We start from the raw sequence: 16866 nt of genomic DNA on the forward strand, positions 1-16866 counted from the left end.
GAAAGACAGCACTGTGACAGGGGTCACCATCCAACAGCTGGTTGGACTGGAAGATGGTACAGTGCTGGTAGAAAGCTATGGCTGGCAACAACACCTGACTCCGTACTTCAGGCCGCTGCCACAGTTCAAGCAGTACCAGCACTTAAGGTGAATATAATTTTCATTGCATTGTATGAGGTTATTCTTCTTATCTAAATTGATGTTGAATTGAATTGATGTTGTGCAAGGTTGTAATGTCTTCTCAATTTTTTTTGTTATTTCCTGTTTTACAGCTTTGATGCTCTGGAGCCTGGTGTTGTCGCCGCCAAGGAGTGTTCGGACTCAGTCGGGACCAGGTTTTTGCTGCGCAACGCTGACATCCTTCCTCCCATAGATGGTCTGCCTGTACAAGCACCACCTGGACTGAACACAGCTAGACAAATGTATGTTTTTGAGAAGATCAGGGAGTTTTGTGATGAAGAGGCTATAGACATCACATGCCCTGCACCAAGGTCAAGGGCAAGACAGAAACAGGCTCTCCAAATATAGATTCCCTTGTTGATGCGTGTTTCGCATGGACCAGTCATCAACACTATCTGCAGTGCCTCTATTCAAATGACTCTCTCCAAACACACGTTGCCGCTACTATTGTTAAATCCTGCTGTTCAGCCACTTTACCCCTGCTTGTATGCATATAACTTCCTCATCTACCACTGCTATTGTTATTGATATTGTTCTTGTACATACTGTATATTATTTTATTTATATTGACACTATCTATTTCTGATATTGCTACTATGCAAGTAACCATTTGGCTGTACCATTTACACCTTCTGTAGAGACCCATCCACATGGCAAGATGTGGCTGGGGGTTTTAGCATTTCTTTCACATGACCCATCAATTTAGACAAGTGTGTCTGGGTAAGCGTCATCTAATATTTATTAAATATTTTTTATCTGGACACTTTCTGTTTACCTGGAATTTGTCCTTATTGTAGGCTACTACTTTTTCCACTTTTAGTCTTAATCTTTACTACACTACTCAGCACATGACCTCACATCTGAATCCTTAAGGAGATGGGTGGGGCTGGCTTTGAAGAGGGTGTGAACAATGCTGAATGGGTGTAGACAAAGGAGAGCACTCCAGTAGGTACCAAAACATTTAAAGGCCATTTTCTCAAAAGTGAGTTTACAAGTTGATCAACTTTCAAAGCAGAATTACTTTCCCATTGTTCCTCAAAAATGCAGTGTATGATATACCATTTTGTAGCTTATGTAGTCTCTACTTTTATCCAATGTAAAAATCACAATTACAAATTTTGCTACATAAGACCGATTTGAGCCGGTTGGTCACATTTGTGTAATTTCTTTCCTTAACGTGTTTGAGCCAATCAGTTGTGTTATGACAAGGTACAGTAGGTAGTCACCTGGAATGCATTTCAATTAACAGGTGTGCCTTAAGTTAATTTGTGGATTTTCTTTCCTTCTTAATGCATTTGAGCATACCAGTTGTGATGTGACAAGGTAGGGGTGGTATACAGAAGATAGCCCTATTTGGTAAAAGACCAAGTCCATATTATGGCAAGAACAGATCAAATAAGCAAAGAGAAATGACAGTCCATTACTTTAATTACATTTTTCATAAACATTTTATATTTATTTCATTTTTATTTCACCTTTATTTAACCAGGTAGGCCAGTTGAGAACATTTTCTCATTTACAACTGCGACCTGGACAAGATAAAGCAAAGCAGTGCGACAAAAACAACACAGAGTTACACATAAACAAACATACAGTCAATAACACAATAGAAAAATCAATGTACAGTGTGTGCCAATGTGTAAGAGTAGGGAAGTTAGGCAAAAAATAGGCCATAGAGGCGAAATAATTACAATTTAGCATTAACACTGGAGTGATAGATGTGAGGAAGATGATGTGCAAGTAGAGATACTGGGGTGCAAAAGAGCATGAGGATAAATAACAATATGGGGATGAGGTAGTTGGGTGTGCTATTTACAGATGGGCTGTGTACAGGTACAGTGATCGGTAAGCTGCTCTGACAGCTGATGCTTAATGTTAGAGAGGGAGATATAAGATTCCAGCTTCAGTGATTTTTGCAATTGGTTCAAGTCATTGGCAGCAGAGAACTGGAAGGAAAGGCAGCCAAAGAGGAGTTGGCTTTGGGGATGACCAGTGAAATATACATGCTGGAGCGCGTGCTACGCGTGCGTGTTGCTATGGTGACCAGTGAGCTGAGATAAGGTGGGGCTTTACCTAGCAAAGACTTAAGATGACCTGGAGCCAGTGGGTTTGGCGACAAATATGTTGTGAGGGCCAGCCAACGAGAGCATACAGGTCGCAGTGTTGGGTAGTATATGGGGCTTTGGTGACAAAACGGATGGCACTGTGATAGACTACATCCAGTTTGCTGAGTAGAGTGTTGGAGGCTATCAAGGATCGGTAGGATAGTCAGTTTTACGAGGGTATGTTTGGCAGCATGAGTGAAGGAGGCTTTGTTGTGAAATAGGAAGCCGATTCTAGATTTAATTTTGGATTGGAGATGCTTAATGTGAGTCTGGAAGGAGACTTTACAGTCTAACCAGACATCTAGGTATTGTAGTTGTCCACATATTCTAAGTCAGAACCGTCCAGAGTAATGATGCTAGTCGGGCGGGCGGGTGAGGGCAACAATCGGTTGATGAGCCTCCATGTAGTTTTACAAGCATTTAAGAGCAGTTGGAGTCCACGGAAGTAGTGTTGTATGGCATTGAAGCTCTTTTGGAGGTTTGTTAACACAGTGTCCAAAGACGGACAGATGTAAACAGAATGGTGTCGTCTGCGTAGAGGTGGATCAGAGAATCCCCAGCAGCAAGAGCGACATCATTGATATATACAGAGAAGAGAGTCGGCCCGAGAATTGAACCCTGTGGCAGCCCCATAGAGACTGCCAGAGGTCCGGACAACAGGCCCTCTGATTTGACACACTGAATTCTATCTGAGAAGTAGTTGAGAAACCAAGGCTATTGAGTCTGCCGATAAGAATGCGGTAATTGACAGAGTTGAAAGCCTTGGCCAGGTCGATGAAGGCGGCTGCACAGTACTGTCTTTTATTGATGGCGGTTATGATATCGTTTAGGACCTTTAGCGTGGCTGAGGTGCACCCATGACCAGCTCGGAAACCAGATTGCATAGTAGAGAAGGTACGGGTGGGATTCGAAACGGTCGGTGATCTGTTTGTTATCTTGGCTGTCGAAGATTTCGGGGCAGGATGGAAATAGGTCTATAACCATTATGGATAGAGGTCTATGTAAGACATGAAGGTCAGTCAATCTGGAAAATTTTAAGAACTTTGAAAGTTTCTTTAAGTGCAGTCGCAAAAACCATCAAGCGCTATGATGAAACCTTCTCTCAGGAGGAATGCCACAGGAAAGGAAGACCCAGAGTTACCTCTGCTGCAGAGGATAACTTCATTAGAGTTACCAGTCTCAGAAATTGCAGCCCAAATAAATGCTTCACAGAGTTCAAGTAACAGACACATCTCAACATCAACTGTTCAGAGACTGCGTGAATCAGGCCTTCATGGTCAAATTGCTGCAAAGAAACCACTACTAAAGGACACCAATAAAAATAAAATACTTGCTTGGGTCAAGAAATACGAGCAGTGGACTGATGGAAATCTGTCCTTTGGTCTGCTGAGTGCAAATGTTAGATTTTTTGGTTCCATCCACCGGGTCTTTGTGAGACGCAGAGTAAGTGAACTGATGATCTCCACATGTGTAGTTCCCACCGTGAAGCATGGAAGAGGAGGTGTGATGTGTGGGGGTGCTTTTCTTGTGACACTGTCAGTGATTTATTTAGAATTCAAGGCACACTTAACCAGCATGGCTACCACAGCATTCTGCAGAAATACGCCATCCCATCTGGTTTGCGCTTAGTGGGACTATCATTTGTTTTTCAACAGGACAATGACCCAAGACACCTCTAGGCTGTGTAAGAGTTATTTGACCAAGAAGGAGAGTGATGGAGTGCTGCATCAGATGACCTGGCCTCCACAATCACCCGACCTCAACCCAGTTGAGATGGTTTGGGATGTGTTGGACCACAGAGTGAAGGAAAAGCAGCCAAAAAGTGCTCAGCATATGTGGGAACTCCTTCAAGACTGTTGGAAAATCATTCCAGGTGAAGCTGGTTGAGAGAATGCCAAGAGTGTGCAAAGCTGTCATCAAGGCAAAGGGTGGCTACTTTGAAGAATCTCACATATAAAATATATTTCAATTTGTTTAACACTTTTTTGGTTACTACATGATTCCACATGTGTTAATTCATAGTTTTGATATCTTCACTATTATTCTACAATGTAGAAAATAATAAAAATAAAGAAAAACCCTTCAATGACTAGGTGTGTCCAAACCTTTGGTCTGGGTGGGTTGGGAGGGAGACTAGGTCTGCATAGACTCTATGCCATAGAGAGACAAAGTCCCATGATTTGTGAATTTGTTTGAAACAGACAGCTAGAGCGACAGTTGAAATGGCTTTGCAAAAATATGATTTAAGCTATTTGGGAAAAGTATCTAAACAAATAAATACATTATGTCATTTACTAATCATGATCTATTTAATGTGGATTTACTGTTAATCGTATTTAATCCCGGCCCTAGTAAAACCCTGCTGTCAATAAACAGTGAAATCAATCTCCAATACTACCATCGGGAGGAGCCCTAGGGCCACAGTGGATGATTAGTACACATTGACAGGTACTCAGAGGATGCCCCAAAAAATTACCCAAGATTATATGTATTTTCAACCCCTTAAAATTTACACTGAGTGTACAAAACATTAGGAACACTTGCGCTTTCCATTACATTGACTGACCAGGTGAATCTAGGTGAAATATATGATCCCTTATTGATGTCACCTGTTAAATCCACTTCAATCAGTGTAGATGAAGGGGAGGAGACAGGTTAAAGAAGGACTTTCAAGCCTTTAGAAAATTGAAACATGGATTGTGTATGTGTGCCATTCAGAGGGTGAATGTGCAAGACAAAATATTTTAGTGCCTTTGAACGGCATATGGTAGTAGGTGCCAGGCGCACCGGTTTGATTGTGTCAAGAACTGCAACACTGCTGGGTTTTTCCACACTCCACAGTTTCCTGTGTATCAAGAATGGTCCACCACCCAAAGGACATCTAGCCAACTTAACACAACTTTAGGGAAGCATTGAGTCAACATGGGCCAGCATCCCTGTAGAACGCTTTTAACAATCTTGTAGTCCATGCCCCGACTAATTAAGGCTGTTCTGGGGGCAAAAGGGGGTGAAATGTAATATTAGGAAGGTGTTCCTAATGTTTTGTACATTCAGTGTATGTTAGAATTTAAGGAAGAGTCATCTGATCCTAGATCTGTTGTTGAAGGCAACTTCTACCCAGCTGGCTTGTTTTAATAGGATTAGGGGTATAGAATAGAAAGTGCTGACAGAGCAGGAGAGAGGGTTAAAGCCGGCCCCTACTGAGACTAAATCCTACTCCACTGTCTGTTCCCCACTGTTCAGGGACTCAAGGTGAGCTAACCAACACACAGGTGTGGTATAGTAACAGGCATGTTAAAGCAACCCAACCGTCTGGTTGGTATCATTTGTAAAGCCTGTGGTTTAATCTCAATACTTTTGTGTCCTCCTCTTAACTCCTTTCCTTCATCTGCCCTAAAATGAACTGGGAGAGCGAAAAGCACAGGCTCCTCGACGGTATCCGACACACAGATTTACCCTCTGTGTTTTCAAACAAAGGAAATAGGGCGGGGATAGGAAGCCACTTTAGACTATTGTGATGCCCCTTTGTGTATCAGCAGCAATCCCAGAGTTTCAAAACGTCACACCCCCACTGATGTTTTATTATGACAGCGTGAGAAGCTGTGAAAGGGAAGATCAATTTCTGTGTTTTGTGTATTGTATTGCTGGATGGATGAGGCAACTTGATGTATTTTATTATTTATTGTCAAATAAAATGCATTCATTCTGGAGTGGTGCCGCAAAGGGCTCTAAACATAGAAAGGGAGTGGAGGAGGGTGACCGCCCTGAGACTTTTCCACCACAGCCACTTTCATCCATCTCCATAATCCTCAAATCCCACTCAGGGTCAGGAGGACTCAATGACACCACTACTGCACCATGCTTATTTTGTATCCATTCATCAAATTAGCTGTATATCGGTGTGATATATAACTTGATAGGCTGTTTATCTATATTTACATTACACTTGGATTAAGTGTCTGTGTGGAGTGGGTACTATAGGACTGCTTATCTTGAGGTCTGTGATGACTATGGACAGTGCACTATGCTGACTAGACGTCAAGGTAAGGCTACATGAAACTGAATGTAGTATTTTATTCAGTAAACAAAGTTGTGGTCCTTGTAACTGGGATATTTTTTCATCTGTTGTCAAGATAAAACCATAACAACATTAGCAGTAATATATGGATGTCTAGTATGACTCTATAATTCACTTTAAAAAAAAAATCTACTTTGTTGTCAATATGTAAACCATGTTGTATTGAATACATTCATTATATGCAGTTTTACAATGCAAGAACATTAATGTTTTTGGCATAAGGACAATATGTCTCCATTTGCTTTGTGTTTGATAGGCTACCCAGATTGGCTGCCATGATCAGCACATCAAGCACTCGTCCGTTCCTGGCGGTTGCGCCTCGCATTTCTCCAAACATGGCCACAGACACAGAGGAGGACAGTGAGGATGAAATGTAAACAATACATACAGTTGAAGTCAGAAGTTCACATACACGTTAGCCAAATACATTTAAACTCAGTTTTTCACAATTCCTGACATTTAATCCTAGTAAAAATTCCCTGTCTTAGGTCAGTTAGGATCCCCACTTTATTTTAAGAATGTGAAATGTTAGAATAATAGTAGAGAGAATGATTTATTTCAGCTTTTATTTCTGTCATCACATTCCCAGTGGGTCAGAAGTTTGTATACACTCAATTAGTATTTGGTAGCATTGCCTTTAAATTGTTTAACTTGGGTCAAATGTTTTGGGTAGCCTTCCACAAGCTTGGGTGAATGTGGGCGCATTCCTCCTGACAGAGCTGGTGTAACTGAGTCATGTTTGTAGGCCTCCTTGCTCACACACGCTTTTTCATGTCTGCCCACAAATTTTCTATGGGATTGAGGTCAGGGCTTTGTGATGGCCACTCCAATACCTTGACTTTGTTGCCCTTAAGCCATTTTGCCACAACTTTGGAAGTATGCTTGGGGTCATTGTCCATTTGGAAGACCCATTTGCGACCAAGCTTTAACTTCCTGACTGATGTCTTGAGATGTTGCTGATGTCTTGAGATGTTGCTTCAAAATATCCACATAATTTTACTTCCTCATGACGCCATCTATTTTGAGAAGTGCACCAGTCCCTCCTGCCGCAAAGCACCCCCAGAACATGATGCTGCCACCCCCGCCGTTCTTCATGGTTGGGATGGGGTTCTTCGGCTTGCAGGCATCCCCCTTTATCCTCCAAACATAACGATGGTCATTATGGCCAAACAGTTCTATTTTTGTTTCATCAGACCAGAGGACATTTCTCCAAAAAGTACAATCTTTGTCCCCATGTGCAGTTACAAACCGTAGTCTGGCTTTTTTTAATGGCGGTTTTGGAGCAGTGGCTTCTTCTTTAATGAGTGGCCTTTCAGGTTATGTTGATATAGGACTCGTTTTACTGTGGATGTAGATACTTTTGTACCTGTTTCCTCCAGCATCTTCACAAGGTCCTTTGCTGTTGCTCTGGGATTGATTTGCACTTTTCGCACTAAAGTATGTTCATCTCTGGGAGACAGAACGCGTCTCCTTCCTAAACAGTAGGACAGCTGCGTGGTCCCATGGTGTTTATACTTGCGTACTATTGTTTGTACAGATGAATGTGGTACCTTCAGGCGTTTGGAAATTGCTCCCAAAGATGAACCAGTCTTGTGTAGGTCTACAATTTTGTGGCTGATTTCTTTTGATTTTCCCATGATGTCAAGAAAAGAGGCACTGAGTTTGAAGGTAGGCCTTGAAATACATCCACATGTACACCTCCAAATTGACTCAAATGATGCCAATTAGCCTATCAGAAGCTTCTAAAGCCATGACATCATTTTCTGGAATTTTCCAAGCTGTTTAAAGGCACACTCAACTTAGTATATGTACATTTCTGACCCACTGGAATTGTGAAACGGTGAATTATAAGTGAAATAAAAATGACTTGTGTCATGCACAAAGTAGATGTCCTAACCGACTTGCCAAAACTATAGTTTGTTAACAAAAAATTTGTGGAGTGGTTGAAAAACGAGTTTCAATGAACTTCCAACTTCTGTATAACTGTATATCTGTATACTTGTTGGTCCAATTGTAGTTTGATACTGAACTTTATTGATGTCGCCGTGTTTTTATTGGCTGTATTTAAAAAAATTGTTTGTTGTTTCCAGAGATGAAACTTCTCCTGGCCCAGGGCGTCTGTTCAATGTGAACAACAGTAACAACAATGAGGAGTGAGTCAGTCCACATATACTGTGTGTGTGTGTGTTGTGTGTGTGTGTAGTAGTGGTAGTAGTAGTTTTATTACATTACATGTTGGCCATAAATGGCAACTAAAAGCTAAATTCGTACCCAGCACGTACAAGTAAGCAAAAACAGTAAAAAAAATCAGGAAGTTTATTTATTATTTTACCTTTGTTTAACTAGGCAAGTCAGTAAAGAACAAATTCTTATTTACAATGACAGCCTATGAACAGTGGGTTAACTGCCTTGTTCAGGGACAGAAAGACAGATTTTCACCTTGTCAGCTCGGGGATTTGAGCTTGCAACCTTTTGGTTAATAGTCCAACGCTCTAACCACTAGTCTACCTGCCGCCCCAAAGTTAGGATGGGAGCTGAAGCAGTTTGTTTTTTAGCATCAATGTCCTCCTGAGTGGTGGGAGGCAGCATCACGGTCACAGGGATGAAGCATGGCGGTCACAGCCAGGGGGGAGTCGTCGGGACAGGATCAGATAGGTCCAGAGTCATTAAGCAGCGCACCCCGTAGCGTAGCCACTTGACTTTGGCAGCTACTCCTCCACTACCAAAAAGTAGCACCCACCTGGGTGATGTCGCTGGCGTCAGGAAGCTCACCCCTTATCAGTAGTGCAAAGTAGGCTATTACAGTCCTCAAGCCTCTGCCATCACCGCAAGCCATCTCAACTGTCCTTCCGCTTCGGACTTCTCCTCAACCTCAAGCCACGGCATTTAAAAATATAACACTGCTATTTAGTCAGTTTGCAAGCTAGTAGCTACCTGGCAAACTTCCACAATGGCACGATGTGGGTGAAAATATTGTCTCCGCGTAGGCTACCCACATTGGACATATGCGCCTTTGCTTATCGGCTCCACATTGGCCCCACAGCAGGTGGCCCCAAGGGCAGCCCTCACTTTGCCTGAAATAAGCCCACCCTTTTGGATCTCCTGCCTGTTACAATGTATCAGAAATTATTTACAGAGAGACAGCAGCACAGTCTGGTAGCCATTACGGCTGCCATGGCAACTCTCAGTGTGTGTGTGTGTGTGTGTGTCTGTGTGTGTGTGTCATAAGATGTGTCCTTTACCCCAGGGAGGAGAAGAAAAAGAAGAAAAAGGAGAAGAAAGAAAAGAAAGAGAAAAAAGAGTAAGCACCTAATTTGTCGCTCATTTCCATGAATACTGCATAGTTAGATATAACAGAGGTTACATGCACAAAAGCTTCAAAAACTTGTATTTGTTTTCTCAGGAAAAAGAAAGAAAAGAAGAAGCACAAAGAGCAGGAGGAGAAAGAAAAGGAGGAAAAAGAAAAGGAGGAGAAAGAAAAGGAGGAGAAAGAAAAAAAGGAAAAAGAGGAAAAGGAGAAAAAGGAGAAAGAGAAAAAGGAGGGGTGTGTATGATAGTAATATCTCACCCGAAGCGATATACTGATATCAGCATTGATATCTGTATATGACTATGTTTAAATGAAATATGAAGTATATTATTATCATTAGGTATAATGTATTAAGTATTAAGTATTAAATTAACTTCTCCATCTTCCTTTCCTTGCAGGCCCAAAGAAGTGTTTTTCATCAATCCAGCGGGCAGTCTGTACTACAACTGGCTGTTCATTATCACAATACCAGTCATGTACAATTGGACCATGATAATAGCCAGGTAAAAATGTACTGTTTAAAATATATAGTTTGTTTAAAATATATAGTTAGTTAGTAGCATGGAATGGATTCTGAGGTTATAAAACAATTCTGAGGTTATAAAACAAGTTTTTAAGTTCTTTTTTTACAAAGTTTCCCCTTTTATACAGTACCAGTCAAATGTTTGGACACACCTACTCATTCAAGGGGTTTTCTTTATTTTTACTATTTTCTACATTGTAGAATAATAATGAAGACATCAACACCATGAAATAACACATATGAAATCATGTAGTAACCAAAAAAGGGTTAAACAAATTGAAAAATATTTTATATGTGAGATTCTTCAAAGTAGCCACCCTTTGCCTTGATGACAGCTTTGCACACTCTTGGCATTCTCTCAACCAGCTTCTCCTGGAATGCTTTTCCAACAGTCTTGAAGGAGTTCCCACATATGCTGAGCACTTTTTGGCTGCTTTTGTATCACTCTGCGATCCATATCATTCCAAACCATCTCATTTGGCTTGAGGTCGGGTGATTGTGGAGGCCAGGGGCCTCATTTATAAAACTGTGCGTAGGTTTCACGTCAAAAGGTGGCGTACGGACGAAACACAAATTGCTTACACACAAAAATACTCTGATTGATAACAGCACACACACACGTCCCACGCTGGTTTCCCTTTATAAATCATAATCAACTCGAAATTTGGCGCAAGCGAGCGAGCGTCTTGTCCCACCTTTTTAACTCCCATAGTTGCCTATAAATAGTCAGTGAAACACCCCTAATTAATATTCATCCATACTGACTGCATGACGACAATGACGGCAAATCCCGACAGAAAGGCTAAAAAAAGAAATTTCACCCAGTGTGAAATGGAAGTTCTTGTAGGGGAAGTTGAACCAAGAAAAATTATATTGTTTGGTGTGGGCATTACAAATGCCAAAAATGCATTAGAGTTGTAGCATGTGGCGGGTGCTGTGAATGTTGCTGGCTCAGAAGGTCGGATCCTCTCAGAAATAAGAAGTGGTCCGACATAAAAGTGGAGGCCAAAAGGCCTTACACAGACAAAGTGTTTGTGCCACAGGTGGGGGAAAGAGGACACCGGAGCTCAACCCCCTTAATGAGCGACTTGCTGGTATTATACGGGAATCCCTCCTGGGTGGAGTAGTGACTGAGGTGGAGGGGGACATGGGCATGCAAGATACGCAAGATGCACCGGATGATCCAGGTATGTAATTAGTATTCTCTTGTTTGTATAGAGTAAACCAAATGCATTGAAGTTGGTGTTTAAACATTTATTTACACAAACAATTGCCTTTTTTTTTTTTTTTTGTCACTGCGTGTTCCAGTGGTGCTGGTGGTGCTGCAGCTGAGCAGGAGCTGAGTGCGCCCAGCCTAGGTGTCTCCACTGCACCTCGTGCGTCACAACCCTCCAGCGGCCGTGTCCTCGCAGATGCAGTCCTGCAAACGCAAAGAGACACCATCGACGCTATTAATGAGGTTGCCAAAGAGTTGAAGTGGGACAGGCGCGGCTTGGTTTCTGCAGGTCCTTCTCTGTAAAGCTGGGCCCACTACAGCACAGAGATCCAAGAGAACAGCGCTTGGTAATCGGAAATGGCTCATAAGCCACTCATCATCATTGGCCAGTTAATCTTAGTCTCTGGAAATTCGCTCTCTCAGAGTTCTTCCATTCGCCAAATCTTCCAACAGTGCCAAAACAGCCATTGTGCGTCATTACGCATTGTAATTGCATGCCTTTTTAATACCCACTCATTTGATTGTCAAAGCTACCCAATTGCGTAACACCTTCAGGTGTGGTAATTACCCTGATTGTAACTGACAATGACAGGGCCATTATCACATTGACAGTTCTGCGCAACAAACATGTGAAAACAATATGAAACTGTGCACTCGTATCTGCCCGCCTGAGGCATCGAAAACGGCATCAGTTTAAACTTAATCTGTCCTACTGTTCACCTTATTATTTATTAGAATACATTTCATAACATACAAGTATTGTTTAATAATTACATATCCAATTAGTTATGAATCCCGATTAAACTGTACAACATATTAGGGGTTATTTTGCAAAAACATATCTCCGTTTGTATGTATTATCCTAAATCATGTTTTTTTTGTGCACTCCAGGGAACTCTTCATATATAATATGTGAGAGGTAACATTTAGATTTTTTTTACACAATGGTATCAAATTCAAAGCGTTTCTCGAGTTTCATTCTCCTGGCCTCAGAGTCGCAGTTTCTCATTTCTCCAGTATGGGTCAAAGTGTCCGTGAAGGACCGCACATTCTCTGTGTAAGGGTCAAATAGCCCTTACACAGCCTAGAGGCGTGTTGGGTCATTGTCCTGTTGAAAAATAAATGATAGTCCCACTAAGCGCAAACCAGATGGGATGGCGTATCGCTGAAGAATGCTGTGGTAGCCATGCTGGTTAAGTCACCAGCAAAGCACCCTCACAACATCAGACATCCTCCTCCATGCTCCACTGTGGGAACCACACATGCAGAGATCATCCGTTCACCTACTCTGCGTCTCACAAAGACACAGTGTTCGGAACCAAAAATCTCAAATTTGGACCAAAGGACAGATTTACGCTGGTCTAATGTCCATTACTCATGTTTCTTGGCCCAAGCAAGTCTCTTCTTCTTTTTGGTGTCCTTTAGTAGTATTTTCTTTGCAGCAATTCGACCATGAAGGCCTGATTCACACAGTCTCCTCTGAACAGTTGATGTTGAGATGTGTCTGTTACTTGAACTCTGTGAAGCATTTATTTGGGCTGCAATCTGATGTGCAGTTAACTCTAATGAACGTATCCTCTGCAGCACAGGTAACTCTGGGTCTTCCTTTCCTGTGGCGGTCCTCATGAGAGCCAGTTTCATCATAGCGCTTGAAGGTTTTTTGCGACTGCACTTAAAGAAACTTTAAAAGTTCTTAACATTTTCCGCATTGACTGATCTTCATGTCTTAAAGTAATGATGGACTGTCATTTCCCTTTAATTATATGAGATGTTCTTGCCATAATATGGACTTGGTCTTTTACCAAATAGGGCTATATTCTGTATACCACTCCTACATTGTCACACCGCAACTGATATGCTCAAATGCATTAAGTTCCCCAAATTAATGCAAAATTCCCCAAATTAACTTTTAACAAGGCACACCTGTTAATTGAAATGCATTCATGAACCTGGTTGAGAGAATGCCAAGAGTGTGCAAAGCTGTCATCAAGGCAAAGGGTGGCAACTTTGAAGAATCTCAAATATAAAATATATTTCAATTTGTTTAACACTGTTTTGGTTACTACATGATTCCAAATGTGTTATTTCATAGTTTTGATGTCTTCACTATAATTTCACAATATAGAAAATAGTAAATATAAAGCTTTTCCAGTAAATTCTTTTTTTGTGTAACTTCATATTATCTTCTTACTCACCTGCAAGTAAATTCCCACTTGAAGTACTGAGTGCATTTCCTTTTAAAGACTGTCACAATTTGTTTGAGATGCTTGTATTAAAGCATGGTTGAGCATCTAACAGTTTTCTCTGCTCTGTCTCCTGTGTGTCAGGGCCTGCTTTGAGGAGCTGCAGCATAATCACCTAGTCACCTGGATGATTCTGGACTACATCTCTGATGTCCTCTACCTGGCTGACATGGCCTTCAGGACCAGGACAGGTGTGTGTGTGTGTATGAGTGTGTTTTAATTTCCTTTCATTTTATGTTTTATGTCCGCTCTTTCAAATTTATACATCGCATGTCGCAGTTCTATTATTACGCATGATACTTTTATTATTTCTTACAATATATTTTCTCAGCCTACCTGGAGCAAGGCCTGCTGGTCAAAGACAAGAAGCTGCTGTGGGAGCGTTATATCAGCAGCCTCCAGTTCAAGCTGGACGCCGTCTCCATGCTGCCCACCGATGTGTTTTACATCTACCTGGGGATCAACTACCCCGAGATCCGCCTCAACAAGCTCCTCCGAATCACGCGTATGATGGAGTTCTTCACCCGCACCGAGACCAAGACCAATTACACCAACCTTTTCCGCATCTCCAACCTGGTCATGTACATCATCATCATCATCCACTGGAACGCCTGCCTCTACTACTCCTTCTCTAAGGTCTTTGAGTTTCTCAGCTGCTGGATGTATTTATTGTGATGTCGATATCTGCTCATCATATGCATTTCTTAGACCTGTTTTGTCCTATGCCCAATAATACTTGTTTAATGCTTTCATTTCTTTGTGCTTTTATGGTGTACATTTATTATACAAAAATCGGGTAATCAATTAATCAATGAATCTAGTCCATCGGCTTCGGCTCTGACCCCTGGGTCTACCCGGACCTGAATGACCCAGAAGAGCCAGAGTTCGGCGAACTGGGGAGGAAGTACTCCTTCAGTCTCTACTGGTCCACGCTGACGCTGACCACCATCGGCGAGACGCCATCCCCGGAGCTGGACTCAGAGTTCTTCTTCCATGTGCTGGACTTCCTTGTGGGTGTGCTTATCTTCGCCACCCTGGTGGGCAACATCAGCTCCATGATCTCCAACATCAGCGCCGCGCGGGTCGAGTTTCAGGCACGCATCGACAACATCAAGCAGTACATGCAGGTGCGTGTGTGGGGTTCGTAATGGAGCCATCAAAGTACTGAGGATTTGTTGACTCAAATGTTGGTGCACTATTACACTTTATAGAAATTATGTTAGCGCCCATTGTGGGGTTGGAAGGGCAAGTGGTGCGTCACAACTGTAGGTAGTTGTCTTATATATCATGAATACGAGTCAATTTCTCCCTATAACACCTCTACAGAAGTGGAAGGTGGACAAGGAACTGGAGCTGCGAGTCATCACGTGGTTCGACTACCTGTGGACCAACGACAAGGCTCAGGACGAAAGGGAGACGCTGCGGTACCTGCCCGATAAGCTCAGGGCCGAAATTGCCATTAACGTCCACCTGGATACTCTCAAGAAGGTCCGCATCTTCGCTGACTGTGAAGCGGGCCTGCTAATTGAGCTGGTGCTCAAGTTGCAGCCCCAGGTCTTCAGTCCTGGCGACTACATCTGTAAGAAGGGCGACATCGGCCGTGAGATGTATATTGTCAAGGAGGGCAAGCTGGCGGTGGTGGCTGATGATGGCGTCAAGCAGTTCTGCGTGCTGGGAGACGGCAGCTACTTTGGGGAGATCAGTATCCTAGCGATAAAGGGTTCTAAGGCAGGGAACCGGAGGACGGCCAACATCCGCAGCATTGGCTACTCAGATCTCTTCTGCCTGTCCAAGGATGACCTGATGGAGTCATTGAACGAGTACCCGGAAGCCAAGGGCATGCTGGAGGAGAAAGGTCGTCAGATCTTGCTGAAGGACGGCCTGCTGGAACTGGACCCTTCCAAAATTATCCCCGAAACCACAGAAATCGAGGAAAAGGTTGGAACTTTTAAAACTTGCCTTAAAAAATATTTGCTTTACGTAACTGCCTTTTTGTAGAGTTCTCTGTTTCTTGTTTTTAGTATTTTAATGCACAAACTGTAGGACTTTAAAAATGTTGTACAACGTAAAGTGCATTCTAAATGTGACATTTTATTATTATTATTTTTATTTAAGGTGAACCGCATGTACAGCAACCTGGAGTTGATGCAGACCAAGCTGAAGAAGCTGCTGGGAGACTACAGCATCAGCCAGAGGGCCACGAGGGAACGCATCGCTGAGATAGAGCGGCTGACTGGAGAGGTTGTAGCCGAGGAGGACCTAGATGAGGAGGAGAAGGAGGGAGGGGAGGAGGAGAAAAAAGAAGGGGAGGCAGAAGAGAAGAAGGATGAGGAGAAGAAAGAGGAGGAGGAGAAGAAGTAGAGTTTTTGTGAGGAAAAAACAAACACTTTTTTGTGTGGTCTTAACACGATTTGAGCTAACTGGATATAGACTATTAGAAAAATTAAAACTGCTTGAATTGAAGTCTGCTTGAATATTGGTCAAAACAAAAGGCTATTTTTGCTTGTTGAAGGGTTTTCAGCTTTTGGGAAATCTATGATTATTGAAACCTGATGGAACAGACTTATTACACTCTTTTTATTAAGATAATTCAACTACTAGAGGGCACCAGAGGCCATAAAACTACATGTATCACTTTCACACTGGTCTTTTTTCAATGTTTGGACCCCATGTGTAACGCACAAATTGACCACATGAAGAAAGTATATGATATGAATTGGCAAACTGCCAGTCGGAAAGAAATTACTGCCCAAGCTTGACTATTGTGCTGTAGTTAACTCTCAAACTACTATCAATATTTTTTAGCCCAAAGTTAGTTTATTAAATTCTTCAAATGTTTCATGACTTTGTCAATCAATGTTTTCTTAATACATCTACGTATATCATTAGTTAGTGTTTCTTTATCAATATGGACTTTAAAAAAATGCTAGTATTTTGGGGTAATTTCGACCCCAGCCAAAAACAACTAATTCCACCTATAGTAATTTGATAGATAGGACCTTGTTTGGAATCTAGGTTTATCTGTAGATATAATAACAAGTTATCAATAACACCAGAGGTTGGAGGGGGACCTGTATCAGTGATTTTTACAGATAGACAGATCATCTGCAGAGATGTAGCTCCCCATGTACTCACCTAAGAATGTACTTTTCTATACCACTGTCACGCCCTGACCGTAGAGAGCTTTTTATGTCTCTATTTAGTTAGGTCA

The 16866-nt window shown here is 42.1% G+C and overlaps 1 protein-coding gene across 1 annotated transcript; it reads left to right on the forward strand.

Moving 5' to 3' along the window:
• The first annotated feature begins 6103 nt into the window (after positions 1-6103).
• On the forward strand, positions 6104-16298 carry cnga1a (cyclic nucleotide gated channel subunit alpha 1a). The gene is made up of 11 exons (XM_023998515.2): positions 6104-6328; positions 6620-6736; positions 8454-8516; positions 9611-9664; positions 9767-9907; positions 10072-10176; positions 13740-13846; positions 13987-14291; positions 14477-14782; positions 14982-15593; positions 15771-16298. The coding sequence occupies exons 2-11, from the start codon at positions 6639-6641 to the stop codon at positions 16014-16016; spliced, it is 2037 nt and encodes a 678-aa protein (XP_023854283.1). The 5' UTR covers positions 6104-6328; positions 6620-6638; the 3' UTR covers positions 16017-16298.
• The last annotated feature ends 568 nt before the right edge of the window (positions 16299-16866 follow it).

This window comes from Salvelinus sp. IW2-2015, linkage group LG13, assembly GCF_002910315.2.
Source record: "Salvelinus sp. IW2-2015 linkage group LG13, ASM291031v2, whole genome shotgun sequence".
NCBI classification, from domain to species: Eukaryota; Metazoa; Chordata; class Actinopteri; order Salmoniformes; family Salmonidae; genus Salvelinus; species Salvelinus sp. IW2-2015.